This window comes from Plutella xylostella, chromosome 25 (genome assembly GCF_932276165.1).
Source record: "Plutella xylostella chromosome 25, ilPluXylo3.1, whole genome shotgun sequence".
In the NCBI taxonomy this organism is placed as follows: domain Eukaryota; kingdom Metazoa; phylum Arthropoda; class Insecta; order Lepidoptera; family Plutellidae; genus Plutella; species Plutella xylostella.
Window position 1 is genome coordinate 8,378,704 of NC_064005.1, and position 16,064 is coordinate 8,394,767.

At 36.3% G+C, this 16,064-nt stretch overlaps 2 protein-coding genes across 2 annotated transcripts; one reads left to right on the forward strand and one right to left on the reverse strand.

Moving 5' to 3' along the window:
• Positions 1-67: 67 nt before the first annotated feature.
• Positions 68-9,297, forward strand: LOC105397974 (transmembrane emp24 domain-containing protein bai). The gene is made up of 5 exons (XM_011570363.3): positions 68-377; positions 614-734; positions 919-989; positions 3,523-3,649; positions 8,669-9,297. Exons 1-5 carry the CDS (start codon positions 201-203, stop codon positions 8,788-8,790), a joined length of 618 nt encoding a protein of 205 aa, XP_011568665.1. The 5' UTR covers positions 68-200; the 3' UTR covers positions 8,791-9,297.
• A 2,079-nt stretch (positions 9,298-11,376) lies between these two features.
• Positions 11,377-15,968, reverse strand: LOC105391025 (zinc transporter 7). Its single transcript, XM_038107452.2, has 3 exons — positions 15,175-15,968; positions 14,737-14,954; positions 11,377-13,025 (listed from the first exon to the last, which is right to left on the reverse strand). The coding sequence occupies exons 1-3, from the start codon at positions 15,362-15,364 to the stop codon at positions 12,390-12,392; spliced, it is 1,044 nt and encodes a 347-aa protein (XP_037963380.2). The 5' UTR covers positions 15,365-15,968; the 3' UTR covers positions 11,377-12,389.
• Between the last annotated feature and the right edge of the window lie 96 nt (positions 15,969-16,064).

Consider the following 16,064-nt stretch of genomic DNA (forward strand, 5'->3'; position numbering starts at 1 on the left):
TTGCTAAAAAATATCGACATTCTTTGTAAACTCATTATATTCTGTTAAACTTACTCCGTAAACATCGTTACAAACGTCACTCACTATTTTCGGGCCAACTCATCGGTATTTCTCACCGCAATATGTTTGTTTTTCAATTCGATTTCTAATGAAGATTACTGAATATACTGCTTAGTAATTAATAGAAATAATTAATTAAGATGGAGGTACATTATCTCGTGCTCCTTTTGAGTATTTGTTGGCATGGAAGTGAGGCTATTATGTGGACCCTGTCTCCCAACACACAAAAGTGTTTAAAAGAGGAGCTGCACGCCAACGTGTTGGTAGCTGGTGAATACGAGGTCACGCAGGTGGCCAGCCAGCGAGTCGACTACATTGTAAGTTAAAAACAACATCTTCTCTCATGATAATGCCACATTTCCGTGTTGCTACTTCCATGTCCGGTGGAGGCGTTACCAATAAAAATGCATTGTTAAATCTTTACAAACACTCAGGACATTAAGTCCTACAGTCGGCTTTCTACTAAACAAACATAACCTTATGAACATCCATGTTTATCACAGGAACTGACATCATTTTCATACAGTATTGATAATGATGCTTCTCCTTTCAGGTCAAAGACTCAAAAGGTCACATCCTGTCACAGAAAGAGAACATCAGTAAAGGAAAGTTCACATTTGTGACGGAGACATATGACATGTTTGAGGTGTGCTTCATCTCGAAGGTGCCCCCACGTAAGTTCCATTTCATTCCCTTTATGGCTTATACTATGAATATAATCTGAAAGGAATCATACTAAATTTTGTTCTGCACATCATGTACATGTCAATGACCTATCTATGCAATCACTGGTATCAATTTCATTAAATTGTACTTAAAACAACATAATACTTGTCTAATTATGTTGTTTATTTCCAGAGCACCGTGCGGTGCCACAAGATGTGGTACTAGACATCAAAATTGGTATTGAGGCTAAGAACTATGAGGGTGTAAGTATTAGATGAATGATTCCTTTTTTTAGTATACACATAATTATGTCTATTTATGAAATTAACTTGCAACTAAACTCGTATACAAATTGAGTCTAAATTACTTTAAACTACAGAACTTTCTGTTCAAAGAGAATAAAGTTAATATTTTTAAATCCTTACGAATCAATAAAAAGTGCAGTAGATTCTTAATTATAAAACATGAATTCTTATCATGTTAAAATAATGCTTCTTAATTTTTGTGTATGTATCAACTGTCTTCTGGGCTTCTTCCTCACCTGCTAGGTGTCATGGGTAATGAAACTTGGCTTGAAGAGTGCAATTTAAATAATAAAATATGTATTGAAAAGTGTGTCCCCAAAGTGTTACCCCAGTTTTCAGATTTAATTTTTTTAAAGCGTTTATGTAATGTTTAAATCTAAATTATGTTTGGTTGCTTCAGAATTAAACCCATATACAGGGTGTCCCAAAAGTCAACGTCATCCCTTAAAGGGCTGATAGGTCAGCTCATGAGAGGCCAGAATATCACAATATGACCTTAGTAAAAACTCGATAATTTTCGAGATATTAACACTTTTATAAATTTGCTGAAAATCGACACCTTGGATCAGTTTTTTGCGTGCCGCCGGTACAAAAATCCATATTGTTAGAATTTGTTTGGTGTTGCATCACCCTGTATAGCCCTGCTATTGATCGCACTCAAAAAAAATATCGAGTAATGCTGTACGTTTAAAAAAAACACGGTTTTCAAAGTCATAAAAGGTAATCGTATTTTGTTATAAACAACTTTGACTCTACCTACTGTAAAAAAAATATACCACGCAAACCAGGCACCTTATTTGAAAAGATTGCTCATTTAATGCAGTTTCCAAAATGGTATAAAACGTTGCTATTGTTTTAATTAACAAAAAAGTTATTGCTATTTTAGTACAAAACGACCTCTATGTAAAATTGTTTGAAGGAAATTTATCTGACTGAATTTATTAAGGGTAAGTCATGTTGGAATGAGTAAAAGTAAAAAAGGTGGTGGGGTCAGCCGTGGCAACATAGATGACGCAAAAATAGCTAAGAAAAAACTTACCAAACTCTTATAAAACATATTTTGCGTTTTTACACCTAATTAAAAAAAAACAATTATTTATTGACTTTTATTTTTATTTCTCGAAATTATAACATCACATTATTATATTAAGTACATAATCAGCAAAAAATAATACTCATTAATGGTCATAATCATAATTTTGAGAGTTTGGTTTTGTTTAACAATAACTTTAAAATAAGTAACAAGTAATTTGAGGTAATGTTAATGACAAACTGATCTGTCTCTTTTTTGGATACTGTGGGTGTACAATTTACATGTGTAAGCGTTTTACTTGTACAATATCACACATAAGCACTACTCAGGAATGTACGTTACCATGCGCTACATTTATGGGGAATGTGAGTTGCTATAGTCCACTTTTTTCGAGAAAGATACTCAAAATGCGTTTTTTTTAGTAACTGTGACAACGTTGTCTCTTTTCCCACTCCCTGCCACACCACCTATTTTACTTTTACTCATTCCAACATGACTTACCCTTAATAAATTCAGTCAGATAAATTTCCTTCAAACAATTTTACATCAAGGTCGTTTTGTACTATAATAGCAATAACTTTTAATTAAAACAATAGCAACGTTTCATACCATTTTGGAAACTGCATTAAATGAGCAATCTTTTCAAATAAGGTGCCTGGTTTGCGTGGTATATTTTTTTACAGTAGGTAGAGTCAAAGTTGTTTATAAAAACATACGATTACCTTTTATGACTTTGAAAACCGTGTTTTTTTTTAAACGTACAGCATTACTCGATATTTTTTTTGACTGCGATCAATTGGAGGGCTATACAGGGTGATGCAACACCAAACAAATTCTAACAATATGGATTTTTGTACCGGCGGCACGCAAAAAACTGATCCAAGGTGTCGATTTTCAGCAAATTTATAAAAGTGTCAATATCTCGAAAATTATCGAGTTTTTACTAAGGTCATAATGTGATATTCTGGCCTCTCATGAGCTGACCTATCAGCCCTTTAAGGGATGACGTTGACTTTTGGGACACCCTGTATACCCATGTATTTGTGATTGGTTTAAATAGATTATTTCTGTTATTACTTGATCATCTTCCTGTGGCTCAGGAGTTCAGGACTGACAAACCACAATGTTTTTAGCCACCTTGGTCTGGATTTACCTAAAAATATAATCATGCATGAGCGTTTTACCTTTTCTTAGTTTCCCACTAAGTCTAGCCTTCATTTGTGGAAGTTACCCTAAGCAGTGTGTTTGACATCCATAGAATTAAATATAGGTACTAACCATAGTTTGACCAATGTGTGGGTTTATCACAAAATGTATATTACAAATAACGCAGATACTTCCAAGACACATTAACCTGTCTGCTGCCTAAGGTCGGAACATTCTAAAACTGAAACTATAACATTTCTTTTGCATCTGATTCCTCGGCAAACAAGTAGTTAATTCTCCCTACGTCTGCAGATTGGTGAAGCAGCCAAGCTGAAGCCCATGGAGCTGGAGCTGAAGCGGCTGGAGGACCTCTCGGAGGCCATCGTGCAGGACTTCACGCTCATGAGGAAGCGCGAGGAGGAAATGAGGGACACTAACGGTGAGTTGACATAGTTGCTCATGACTTCATATTATTATAAAAAAAAAAAAAAAAAAAAAAAAAAAAAGTGTCAAGGAACATTGTGCTCTCAAATCTGTTTTGTTTTATTTTACTAAATACGAGTGTTTTGTGACTAAAACCATCTAAAAACATTAGATAACGCCAAGGATATTGCTACATAGTGTTATCTCAGTGCAAAACACAATATTTCAGTGAAATTCTAGCAGTGCATTCCTCATACCTACCCTCCAAAATTTTTTCCAACAACTTTTTCCGAAAATTTAACGATTTCTTCCCTATTATGAACAGTGTAACCTAGATTACTTGTTACCTAATGCCAGCTAATAGCAATGACTTGCCGGGCATGGAAAACCAGGTGCCCGTGCACGATAAACCCACTGGTTCGCCAAACAACAACAAAGGATCTCCAAAGAAACTTGTACAACAAGTATTCCACCAAGGCCTTTTCATGAGCAATAAAAAGAATGATAACCCTCCTACTGCTACATCCAGTGTTCCATGGCAGAGAATACCTGAGCAGCGGAAAAGAATTATCTCGCCAACATCTCAGACCCCCACTGCAAAAATTCTCAAACAAACAAACAAACGTCAGCCAAACCCAGTAAACAACAGTTACTCCAAAGAGACAACCACAAACAACAGCTTCACAGGATTGGAGATTGATGTGGAGGAACTCAACGGAAATACCTCAAACAATAACACTACACCGCGAATATCAAAGCCGCCACCAATCATCCTGTATGGAATTGAGGATCTGAAAAAACTCACAGAACTTATAGAACAAGCTGTTAGCAAGGATACTTATTCTTACAAAGTCATCTCAAAAAATGAACTCAGAATATCAAGCAGGTCAGTTGAAACATACAAGCTGCTTATTGAACATATTAGAGGTGCCGGGCTGATTGGCCACACTTTCACTAGAAAAGAGGAACGAGCTTACAGAATCGTTATCAAGAACCTGCATCACACTACACCTAAAGAGGCAATTATAGAGAGCATAGAGTCAACAGGAAATAAGGTGCGAGGTGAGATTGTATTTGCCAAGCGCAGAGGCACGAAGGAACCATTAGACACATTCTTTGTCAACATTGAGCCCTCAGTCAACAACAAAAATGTTAAAACTATCAAGTATATCTACAATCAAAAAGTATCAATAGAGGACCCTAGAAAGACAACATCTATCCCCCAATGCATGAGATGTCAACAGTACGGCCATACCAAAAACAACTGTATGAGACCATTCCGCTGTGTGAAATGTGCAGGAGGACATAAAACTTCCCAGTGTACCAAGACTGATAGAAACTCACCGGCCACATGTGCCCTTTGTCTAGGAAACCATCCAGCCAGCTACAGAGGCTGTGGTGTCTATCAAGAAATGCTAGCTAGGAAGAAAAACAAAAAACAATTTGTGACAAAACAAGACAAAGTTAACTACATAAAGTCAAATGATACCCAAACACACACACAACATGATGATCAAGTAACCAAGGGGCAACCTAGTCTGCAAGCGTTCCCTAATAACAATCATGACCGCATGCTGTACTCCAATGTGCTTAAAAACATCAGATACTCTAATGATGATCATCATCAGCCAACACAATCATACAACAAACCACAAATAAACATAACCCGTGAAGAAACTCCCACCACTAACATTATAGAACGAATGGAATCTCTTATATTAAAGCAATCAGAAGAACTAAGATCAATGTTACAACAGATTGGCAACTTAATAGGCCTAGTCACAATGCTCATTAGTAAAATTCAACCATAACTATAATTTGAGAATAGCCACCTGGAATGTTAATGGGTTGGCAGCTAGAAAACACGAACTAGAACTTATGATAAAATCTAACAAGCTAGATGTATTACTATTATCAGAGACACATTTAACTGATAGTAACAGCTTCAATCTGAATGGATTCTCTTGCTATGTCACTAACCACCCTGATATGACTTGCCACGCTGGGACGGCTGTTATTATCAAGAACAGCATTCAACATCATGAGCTACCAGAATTCAGACGTGACTATCTGCAGGCAACCTCTATTTCCATAGATGACTGGCAAGGTCCGCTTATATTGTCCTCAATCTACTGTCCTCCGAAACATATTATAAAAGAAGATATGTTTGGCCAATATTTCAAAAAGCTGGGAGGCAGATTCATAATGGGAGGTGATCCTAATGCAAAACATACTTCCTGGGGATCCAGAGTCATAGTAACCAGAGGACGTGAACTAAAAAAGTGCATTGAAAACCATCAGTTACGTGCTATTTCAACTGGAGAACCTACATACTGGCCAACCGATATTAACAAACTGCCAGACTTATTAGATTTTTACATTACAAAGGGAATATCAAACCTCTATCACAGTGTAGAGTCATGCTTAGATGGATCATCAGATCATACACCAGTATTGATGACAGTAAGCACCACAATTATTCATAGGCCTATACCATGCACCCTTTACAATAAGAAAACTGATTGGAATGCATTTCAAGATCATATTGAAGACAAGATAAATCTCCGTATCCCGCTTAAAACCGAAGAGGACGTAGACAGAGCATTGGATGACTTTATAAAGCTTGTTCAAGAAGCGGCATGGAAATCAACTCCTAGCTTGCCTAGAGAATCCAAATGTAACCTCTCTGTAGAGCTTCGAAATAAAGTGGAAGAAAAGAGAAGATTGAGAAGAAGGTGGCAGCAAAGCCGGCACCCATCTGACAAGTACTTGTTTTATAAAGCAAAAAAACAACTCAAAAAGTACATCCATGACTTGCAGAATGAAACTCTTCAGGATAGACTAGAAAAAAGTGATGCTAATAGAAATGATGAGCACTCATTATGGAAACTCACTAAATTTCTCAGCCAACCACAAAAACATGTGCCACCCTTAAAACGCCCGGATGCCACATGGGCAAGAAGTGCGAAGGAGAAAGCAGACGTGTTTGCTGATTTTCTACAAAGCGTATTTAAAACAAATGAGTCAAACGACCTGTCAACTGAAGAAGAAATAAAGGAGTTCCTACAGAGCCCGCAACAAATGTCCTTGCCAATAAAACCAGTCTCCCCAAAAGAAGTTGCAAGACAGATCAAAGCCCTAGAAAATCTTAAGGCCCCTGGGTTCGACCTTATTACTGCAGAAATCTTAAAGAAGATAACACCTAAAGGAATAACACTAATAACAATAATATTTAACGCCATGCTAAGATTGCAGTATTTCCCACCATTGTTAAAAGTGTCACAAATCATCCTTGTCCACAAAAATGGAAAACCACCAAATGAAGTCCCATCATACCGGCCAATTAGTCTCCTGCCTATTCTATCGAAACTGTTTGAAAAACTTCTCTTGAGTCGACTTAAACCACTACTATTTCAAGAAAATATCATTCCCGACCACCAATTCGGATTTAGACCTCACCATTCTACCATTGAACAGGTACATAGAGTTGTGCACGAAATAAGACAAACATTCGAAAAGAAAGAGTTTTGCTCCGCTGTGTTCCTGGACATACAACAAGCATTCGATCGTGTCTGGCACGCAGGCCTTCTCTACAAAATTAAGAAGGCACTCCCAAACACAGTCTACATGTTAATCAACTCATACTTGAACAACCGCCTCTTCCAAGTAAAATTTGGCGAGGAATGCTCCGCATTGCGCGAGATTGAAGCTGGCGTCCCACAGGGCTCTGTCCTTGGCCCGGTCCTATACACAATATTCACCGCTGATATTCCGCAGTCTGAAGATATCCTGTGTGCCACCTACGCGGACGATACCGCATGCTTAGCCAGCAGCCCAAATCCTGTCATAGCATCAGAAAAGCTACAAACTCACCTGAATAAAATAGATCAATGGCTGGACAAATGGCGCATCAAAGCAAGCCCAAGCAAATCTGTACACATCACTTTCACACTGCGCAGAGGTGACTGCCCACCTGTGACAATGAAAGGGGAAATCCTGCCACACAAGGCCAGTGTCAAATACTTGGGATGCCATCTGGATCGTGGTCTCTACTGGAAGACGCATATCCTTGCAAAAAGAGACGCTCTGAAAATCCGATACAGAAACTTGCACTGGATGCTAAATAGGACCTCAAGACTGTCCCTCTCAAACAAAATTCTTGTCTACAACAGTGTACTCAAGCCAATCTGGACTTATGCAAGCGAACTCTGGGGGTCCGCCTGCGCAACTAACATACAAATCATACAAAGATTTCAAAATAAAGTGCTCAGAAACATATGTGCTGCTCCATGGTTTACCAAAAATGAAGAAATCCATGAGTACCTGGAAGTGACAACAGTAAAAGAGGAGATCGAAAATCGCATAAAAAGCTACAAAGGCCGCCTTGAAAGGCACATAAACCCACTGGCAATAGAACTTTTAAACACAGAAAAAGATGTTGTACGCTTGAAGCGTCCTAACTTGCTCAACATAAAGTGATACTCGCATATTTAAAGTGAAGGTGTTGTCAGTGGACAACTCTTCCCCATCGTCATGAAGTCATCACATCTGATAAAGGCTAAACAAGCTGATGGCAGATATGCATTAAGAAAAAAAAAAAAAAAATTATTATGAATAAGATGATGTCTCTGGGAAGGGTGTTATCAGAAATGAGGTTATTCATCAGAGAGTGTGGTCTAATACTATTTCAATATAAGTCCCTCCTTGAGGAAGCATATCTCTGGTAACATAGTTAATGATGAATTGCTTTATGTGCGTATCTCTCTAAATGATCTTGATTTTCAGTGTTTTTAGCCTTATTTAGTCTTGGTTTCCTCATTATTATTTCCTCCTCGGCGTTTCTTTCGCCATTTCTTTCCTCCTTAATGACGGGGCCTTTGTGAAATGGTGGTAGATTATGACTTTTGACAAGTAATTCTAATATTCTACGTCGAAAAAATAAACGATTTCATTTCATATAATTTCATATACTTATTTACATTTAATGTAATTTTAATTACGGCTAATTAATAATACAATCATTTCTCCTTTCCAGAGTCGACCAACAACCGAGTGTTATTCTTCAGTGTATTCTCGATGGTGTGTCTGCTTGGGTTGGCCACGTGGCAGGTGCTGTACCTACGTCAGTACTTCAAGGCCAAAAAACTCATTGAATAGCACCACACTCCGTCTGTTGTGCATAAAGTCACGCACTGACCCGATATTTTAAGGCTGTATGGATCTTATACCTTTGCCTGTGTAATGTTTAAAAAAATATGTAGTAATCTATGGTTTCTTGCTAACGATTTTTCTTTGTTTTGGTTGGTTTCTGTTATTTGTTAGTCGTTTGTTTTTATCTGAACAAATACTTATTATACAGTGCAGATGATAATTTTAAGTAGATCCTAGTTTCATTTTGCTAGTTCTTTTTTTATATTATAAGAGTTTATATTCAAAGTACTTACATATTTTTAGCATTACTGGGCATTGGTATAAGATACTTATTTATGTAATTAGTCCCATAGTATGTTTGTGACCATAAAGTTATTACATTAGGAATCAACTTTCATCTCATCGACATAAAATTCTACCCACTGTGTGACTTTATGCATTATCATGTTAGATCTCGTGATTTTTGTCATCGCGTCATATAATTTAACGATTTAATAAAAATAATTTTGATTATTTAATACTTTTTTTGACAAACCCATAATTTTCGGTACATACAGTTCACTGTAGTTTCAGAGGATAGGCAGTAAATGAAATTATCTTCAAAAATAATTATCAATTATTGTTCATTTAATACATAAATTTTGGACAGACAAATTATTGGAAATTAATTTATAAGTAGGTAAATACTCGGATTGCAGACTTAACAAACATACACATCACTTACTTTCATACTGAACAAATAATATAAGATATATTCTAGGTCAGTCTGCCTGTATCTACCTGGTTTTTAATTAATAAATAAGTGATATAGAAAATATGATACACATTAAAATTAAAATGATTGTGACACAAAGAAACGTTTTATATAAGAAAATTGGCTTTTATCAGCTTAACTCCTACAATTCACAATTTGTTTTCTATCTAATAATCTATGTTGGTGTGTATTATGTATATATGCAAATGTACAAAGGACAATGGCAGAGTTCTAAGGACGTTTGGTACCCCTATGAAAATGACGGGTTCCGTAATGAAAGTACCATGTTTAGAGAGTCACTGTATAGGTACACAAATAAATAAATTACTAGATTTTTAGAAGCTGGGCGAAATGAGAAAAATGAAGAAAAATAATGTTTAAAAAGTAGTCGTAATGGAACGTAAACATTAATACAGGGAGAATGGAACGTCAAGTGAAGTAATGTTTATGCCAAGTACTCTGTGATTTACGTCATAAATGTCTAGGTTGGATCTCAGTATAATGATAAAAATTGACAAACCAGAGGAAAAATTGAAATGTTAAAAAAATGTGTCATGTCAACAACTAAACGTCAACACCATGTCAACACAAGACGAACAACGTGAATAATAATTTGATAATAATAATATTACCTAACATATTATGTTAGGTATATCAAGTTATATGTTTACGTTTAAATAAATACGGGACGTGCAACGTACATAATAAATATAATGATTTTATTAATATTATCGACTAGATCAGGCTACTACTTTCATCATGGAATAATGTTATACTTATCCAACTTCTGAAGTTTAAAAATTGCCATTCCGCAACAGGGATCTGCTATGCCATTTCGAAATGCTATATGTAAAGGTTCTACTATATGGGTATGCATTTGGCGAGTAATGTAATGAAATAAAATATACTGTTTAAAAGATCATTGTTTTATTTACATAACATAATTTGCCTGGAATCAACTTTAGGAATTTTATGTTCCTATTACCTACTCTATTCTATTCTCTCTCTAGGGTGTAAGTACCTGCACCTGGCTCTCTAGATGTGCTAAATCTAGATAGGTATGCAGGTTTCCTTCACTGTAAGTGTGATGGTATACATTTTAATTAAATTCAAAGAACACATTGGTACATGTCAGCGCCGGGATTCGAACTGCAGAACGCAGTTGCTCATCTCATATTTGACTTTGGTATTTATCATCCTATGGTTCATAGAAAATATTGTCAGGATTTTGCGTGTTCTTGTTCTGCTGCTTCTGCAGGTTCCTGATGAAGAAGTGGGACGGGAGCCTGCCGGGGAGGTGGAACAGGAACCGGGTCTGGTTCTCCCCTTTGTCACATTTTGTTCTATATCTTCAGCAGTTTCAGCGGTATTCAAAATATTAAATAATTAGGTTAGGTAATGGAAAATGATAAATAAAATATCTTTTGTATTTAAGATTGTATCGATATTTCTATTCGATTACTTTGTTGCTCGGATTTGCTGGTAATATTCCGAGGGCTGGCATCACAGTTGTTACGTTCCGTTCTCTATATGTTTGTTTTTACGTTCCATTATCCTTAGATTTAAATATTATTCGTTTATATTTTTCTCTTTTCCCCCGACTTCTAAAAATATTGTAAATACTGGAAATACCTTATCTACACTGTATTAATAAATGGTGAAAACATGGTTCTGGAACGCTCCAAAAAAATGGCGGTACGAGGACTGCCGTTCTCCTTTTATCTATACAACATATTTGCGCTAAAGCAAAGAACTATGTATGTAGGTTTATATTCATTAACTCTAGTAAATTTAGGCACCAGAATCCATTCATAATTTACATTTCACAAAGAAATAGAAGTAGATCCAAAGTAAATAGTGTATATTTCAGTTTACACAATGTGTATGCATTTATACCTACTAAAAATAATATTGGAATGTGCCAAATTACCACAACAATATTCCTAAATATTAAAAAAGAGCTACGTAACAAAAATATAGATACTAAAACATTGTAGGTATTTTACATACAGTAAACTATAGCTTAGTACGTAATTATTTAAAATAAAGCTATTTAATTAAGTAAAAATAATATACATACATTCATTACATAAATAGAAAAATAAAAATATTGTTTGCTAAAATGTATTGTTGCAAAATGTACACATATTTTGCATTAATTCTCCACAACTTATGTTATGGAAGAATCTTCTTATAATTATCACAATGTATGAAAAATCTCTAACTCCCAGTTTCTGGTAGACTGTTCAAAGTTAATCCAAGATTAAGAGGCTAGAATAAATTAATATAATTAAGCAGGTTACTTTTACATTTTACTTTTTTTGCCTAGAAGTATTGTGGGACACCCTAAGGATAGGATGGGCAGTAATTACATCTAAAAGGTAATAGTTGGATGCAGACAGCTTTAGGTACACTATATATAAATTAATGGATAACGCTAACAATTATCAATGGTTAACTTAAAATAGCATTCCAGAAACCGGGATAACGCCACTACTTCTGAACTTTATGTATAATACTTTAAATAAAATAACTAAAGGAAAATTATAAAAATGTCTATGGAATAACTAGAGATCATTCTAGCCCTAACTTTACCTATAATCGGTTAAAAATTGGTTAATGTAGATTGACCTACGCATTACGACGGAAGTTTTACCACCTAACCGAAATCAAAGAAACAACATCCTTAAATTAGCTTTATAATTTTCCTACCAGTATTTCATTAAAAAACACAAATCATAAATTTCACACCGCGTCTCCAACCACAAAACAACCAAAACTGAATCTTACTTTATGTACACAACAGTCCAGTCCTTTACTTCTATTTAGCGGGGGCGGGGAGGGGTTCGGATCAGAGGGGGGGGTAGTCGAGCTGCACTGTAAGGTGAGTGACCCCGACGTCGCGGAAGATTCTCGCTGCTTGCTGCGTCACGTATCTAGGGTCCACTTCCCTAGACACTTCCAGCTTTAAAGCGCCCACGTGCACATCGCTGCATAGCGTCCAGAAATGAGGTTCCTGAACTGCATGGACTCCCGCTAACCCGCACACTCTGGTGTATAAAGATGGGAGCGAGCGCTCGAGCACTGTCGGCGTTCGCTGCATCAAGACCCCGGCAGAATCTCTTATAAGAGGCACCACACTCGCCGCTATCAATAAGGCGATCGCCATGGAACATATCGGGTCTGCCCGCATCCATCCGAAAGTTCTCATTAACAAAGCTGATATAATCACCCCAACCGATCCTAGAGTATCAGCTAGAACGTGCAAGAAAACTCCTCGCATGATCGCTGAGCCGGCTCCAGTCGGCGCTTCAATGTCGTGTGAGTGGCCGTGTTCAGCGTGGCCGTTGTGGGAGTGGCCGTGGCCGCCGTGTGAGTGGCCGTGGCCGCCGTGGCCGTGCCCGTGGCCGTGGTGGAACGCGTATATGCCCACCATGTTGACGAGGAAGCCCAGGATTGAGACTAGCAGGAGACGCTCGTGTTTTACCTGGAATTGGAGAAAGGTGGTGTTGTTTACTGAGGTTTGTCATCGTGGTGAAAGGGTAAGGTAAGGTTATTCTGTTGCTTTCTTTCAAAATGACTCTCTTTAAACAAATCATCTCAACCCGGCCAGGAATCGAACCCGGGATCTTTGGGATCGCAAAGTCATCCGGTCGTTATTTACAAAAAGTATCTTATGTCTCGAAGTAAATTCATAGTTGAATATCAGAGGGAATCCTAACTAATCCTAATCCTAACTAATATTATAAATGCGAAAGTGACTGTGTCTGTCTGTCTGTCTGTTACTCTTTCACTCCAAAACTACTGAACGGATTTAAATGAAATTTGGTATACATACGGTCTAGACCCTGGGAAAGAACATAGGCTACTTTTTATCCCGGAATTCCCACGGGAAAACTTTTTAAGGCGAAGCGAAGCGCGCGGGAACAGCTAGTAGTAAATAAAATTAAGTACACGAGATAAATACAAACGATAGCATTTGCCAATATCTACTTTACGGTGGTTTACAAAAACGTTACGACAAAAAGTTACCTACCTAAAACTACGTTTATAATTTGCCAAGCGATAGCCGATCTTAAAATTACTGATAAACAAAATCATGATTGTAGCCACAACTTATCTCAAACGTATCGAATTGTAATAGGTATAACTTGGATGTCGTAACTTATTGCCGAGTTTTATGTTGCGTTTGCATTAGAGATTTAACTTTTCAACATAATAAAGTAATAACTTATTATAAGAATGAATAGATATGGGGTAATGAAACGTGGGCTTGTTACAAAATAAAAATAATAGCGCTATTCTTATCTTGAGTGATATTTTCTCTAGCGGTCTCGTGACCTTGCTTTTATAAGGGGAAATCTGGGATAAACCTAGCTTGTTCAGAATGTCCAGTGTACCTAAAAAGGGACTTTAATCGTAACTATAAGATGTTTTTACAGTGTGAAACACAAGTATGGCTCTGTATAGTCTTATGAATTAAAATTGATCTTGCATTTAACATGGCGTTGACTTTACTGGTATTCTCGTAATGTTACTTAATTGTTTTCATATTAAGATAATGCAGTCTAATTGCATACAAGCTCACGTGGACTCTGGGGTGATAAGATTATCTGTTTCAAAGCATTCTTCTGGCTTACCGATTTATGCAATGGCAATGATTTAATGTAATATATTCAATATTAGAATGATAAATACCTACCTACTATAAGGTGATAAAATTCTTCGCAATTTTTTTTGGCAGGTACAAATAAACTCATTAGTTAAACAGGTGGTACAAGTATTCTGTTTAATTGCAGATTTATTGGGTACACTATTATAAAATAATAAGCTATATTACATCTTTTATTAAGTATAATATGGGTGGCAACACCTGGCAGTGATGATTGCTTTTAGAGAGATACATTAAAATGGATACCATAACTGTTTCCTAGCTATACCAAAAGAGGCTGAGATGTTGTTGTTACTAGGATCCAGTTCTAAGCAGTTAATAGGTGAGATAATAAGTTAATGACACCATCACACTATCTCCTATTAAGCTAACAGGTAGCAAGCTAGCAAGTACACTGACAAAAGGACCATTAGCTCCATATATTGAGATTTAATCTAGTACTGGACTAGAATGGCTAATGAGATTATGTGAATAGTGCAATGGTTAGGTATACGAAATAATTAGCTTATAATTAATATAGTCTCACCTCAGGAGGCTCAATAGCTCTCTCAACAGCTTCACTCAAGATGAAGAAAGCAATGAACAACAGGAACAGTCCATTGACAAAGCCGGCCACCACCTCCGCTCGGGCATATCCATATGAATATCTCTCATTGGCCCTCCACTTGGAAATGAGAGAGGCGGCAAGACCAGCCACCAGACCCGTGCAGTCAAAGAACATGTGGAATGCATCGGAGATAAGGCCTGAAATGGTGATGTTGCATTTGTAGTATGTATGTATAAATAAGTAAAGCAGCTGATATTTTAATGGTGACAAATTTTAGCAGTATTAACTTTCTCTTTTGAAATCTATGAGTACTTAGGGAATTTTATAAAGGTTATGGACTGTAACGTAAGAAGAAAACATAATAATTACAATTCATTTATTTATGTAAACTAATAATAATCAGGAATTAAATCTTACCCAAGCTGTTGGTCCATATTCCATAGAAAAGTTCAACGAATGCAAAAGATAAGTTAAGAATAAGGAAAAGAAATAGATTTCTAGAGTTTTTGTCAGAATAAATGAGTCTCAGCCAATTGTTGAACCTCTCAAATAAGCCTCCTCCAAGACGGGGCGACCGGGTCGTGTCCTTCTGTATTAATGGCAGCATTTTGTATCTTCAAAAAAACTATCATCTACAGAAGCCTTTAAAATATTGAATAGTTTATGTATTTGCTTAATATTCTTTTACACCATACTGTATAAGAATTATTCTAATTAGATTATTTTTTAACATTCATATCAATTCCTGAATTACTATAAACAATATTATATTGTATAAATGCCTTATTTATCACAACTTTTCACGAATAGCTACCAAGGAGGAAGGCAAAACTATAGGTTGCGGTTATTGCGGTTTTAAACCAAAATAACTGGAAGTTGGAATATAAAAATCGGCGACACACATCCACACGGCATTATGTACGATATTTGAAACAGAATCACTCATAAAACTAATAAAACACACACTTTAAACACTGCATACGTGTAACTAAAATACTGTAAAGACCGTCCGATATAACCTCCGAAAAATTAATATTTCAAGTAGAATGAGAGAAAGTAATAGAGGAGGTAATAGCTGATGAATGCTAGGAACTAAATATACTCAGTATGATCATGGTTTTTGTGTAATTTCCTAATTTAAAGTATTTTACAACAAAAATGGATTTGGTGATTGTGATGTGACATTTATTGAAAATTTGACAGACAGAATGACAGATCATAGACTCAATAGATAACCCTTAGAATAAAGAGTTATACTCTAGGTATCTGGTATATACAATGTACCTACAGTTGTCGAATTTTACCCT

Excerpts from the sequence above, each read along its gene's own strand:
- LOC105397974 (XM_011570363.3), top strand. The coding sequence starts at position 201 with ATGGAGGTACATTATCTCGTGCTCCTTTTGAGTATTTGTTGGCATGGA. Across the intron at positions 378-613 it reads GCCAGCGAGTCGACTACATT|GTCAAAGACTCAAAAGGTCA; the intron begins GTAAGTTAAAAA and ends TTCTCCTTTCAG. Across the intron at positions 3,650-8,668 it reads GGAAATGAGGGACACTAACG|AGTCGACCAACAACCGAGTG; the intron begins GTGAGTTGACAT and ends TCTCCTTTCCAG.
- LOC105391025 (XM_038107452.2), bottom strand. The coding sequence starts at position 15,364 with ATGCTGCCATTAATACAGAAGGACACGACCCGGTCGCCCCGTCTTGGA. Across the intron at positions 14,955-15,174 it reads AATATGGACCAACAGCTTGG|GCCTTATCTCCGATGCATTC; the intron begins GTAAGATTTAAT and ends TCACCATTTCAG. Across the intron at positions 13,026-14,736 it reads GAGCTATTGAGCCTCCTGAG|GTAAAACACGAGCGTCTCCT; the intron begins GTGAGACTATAT and ends CTCCAATTCCAG.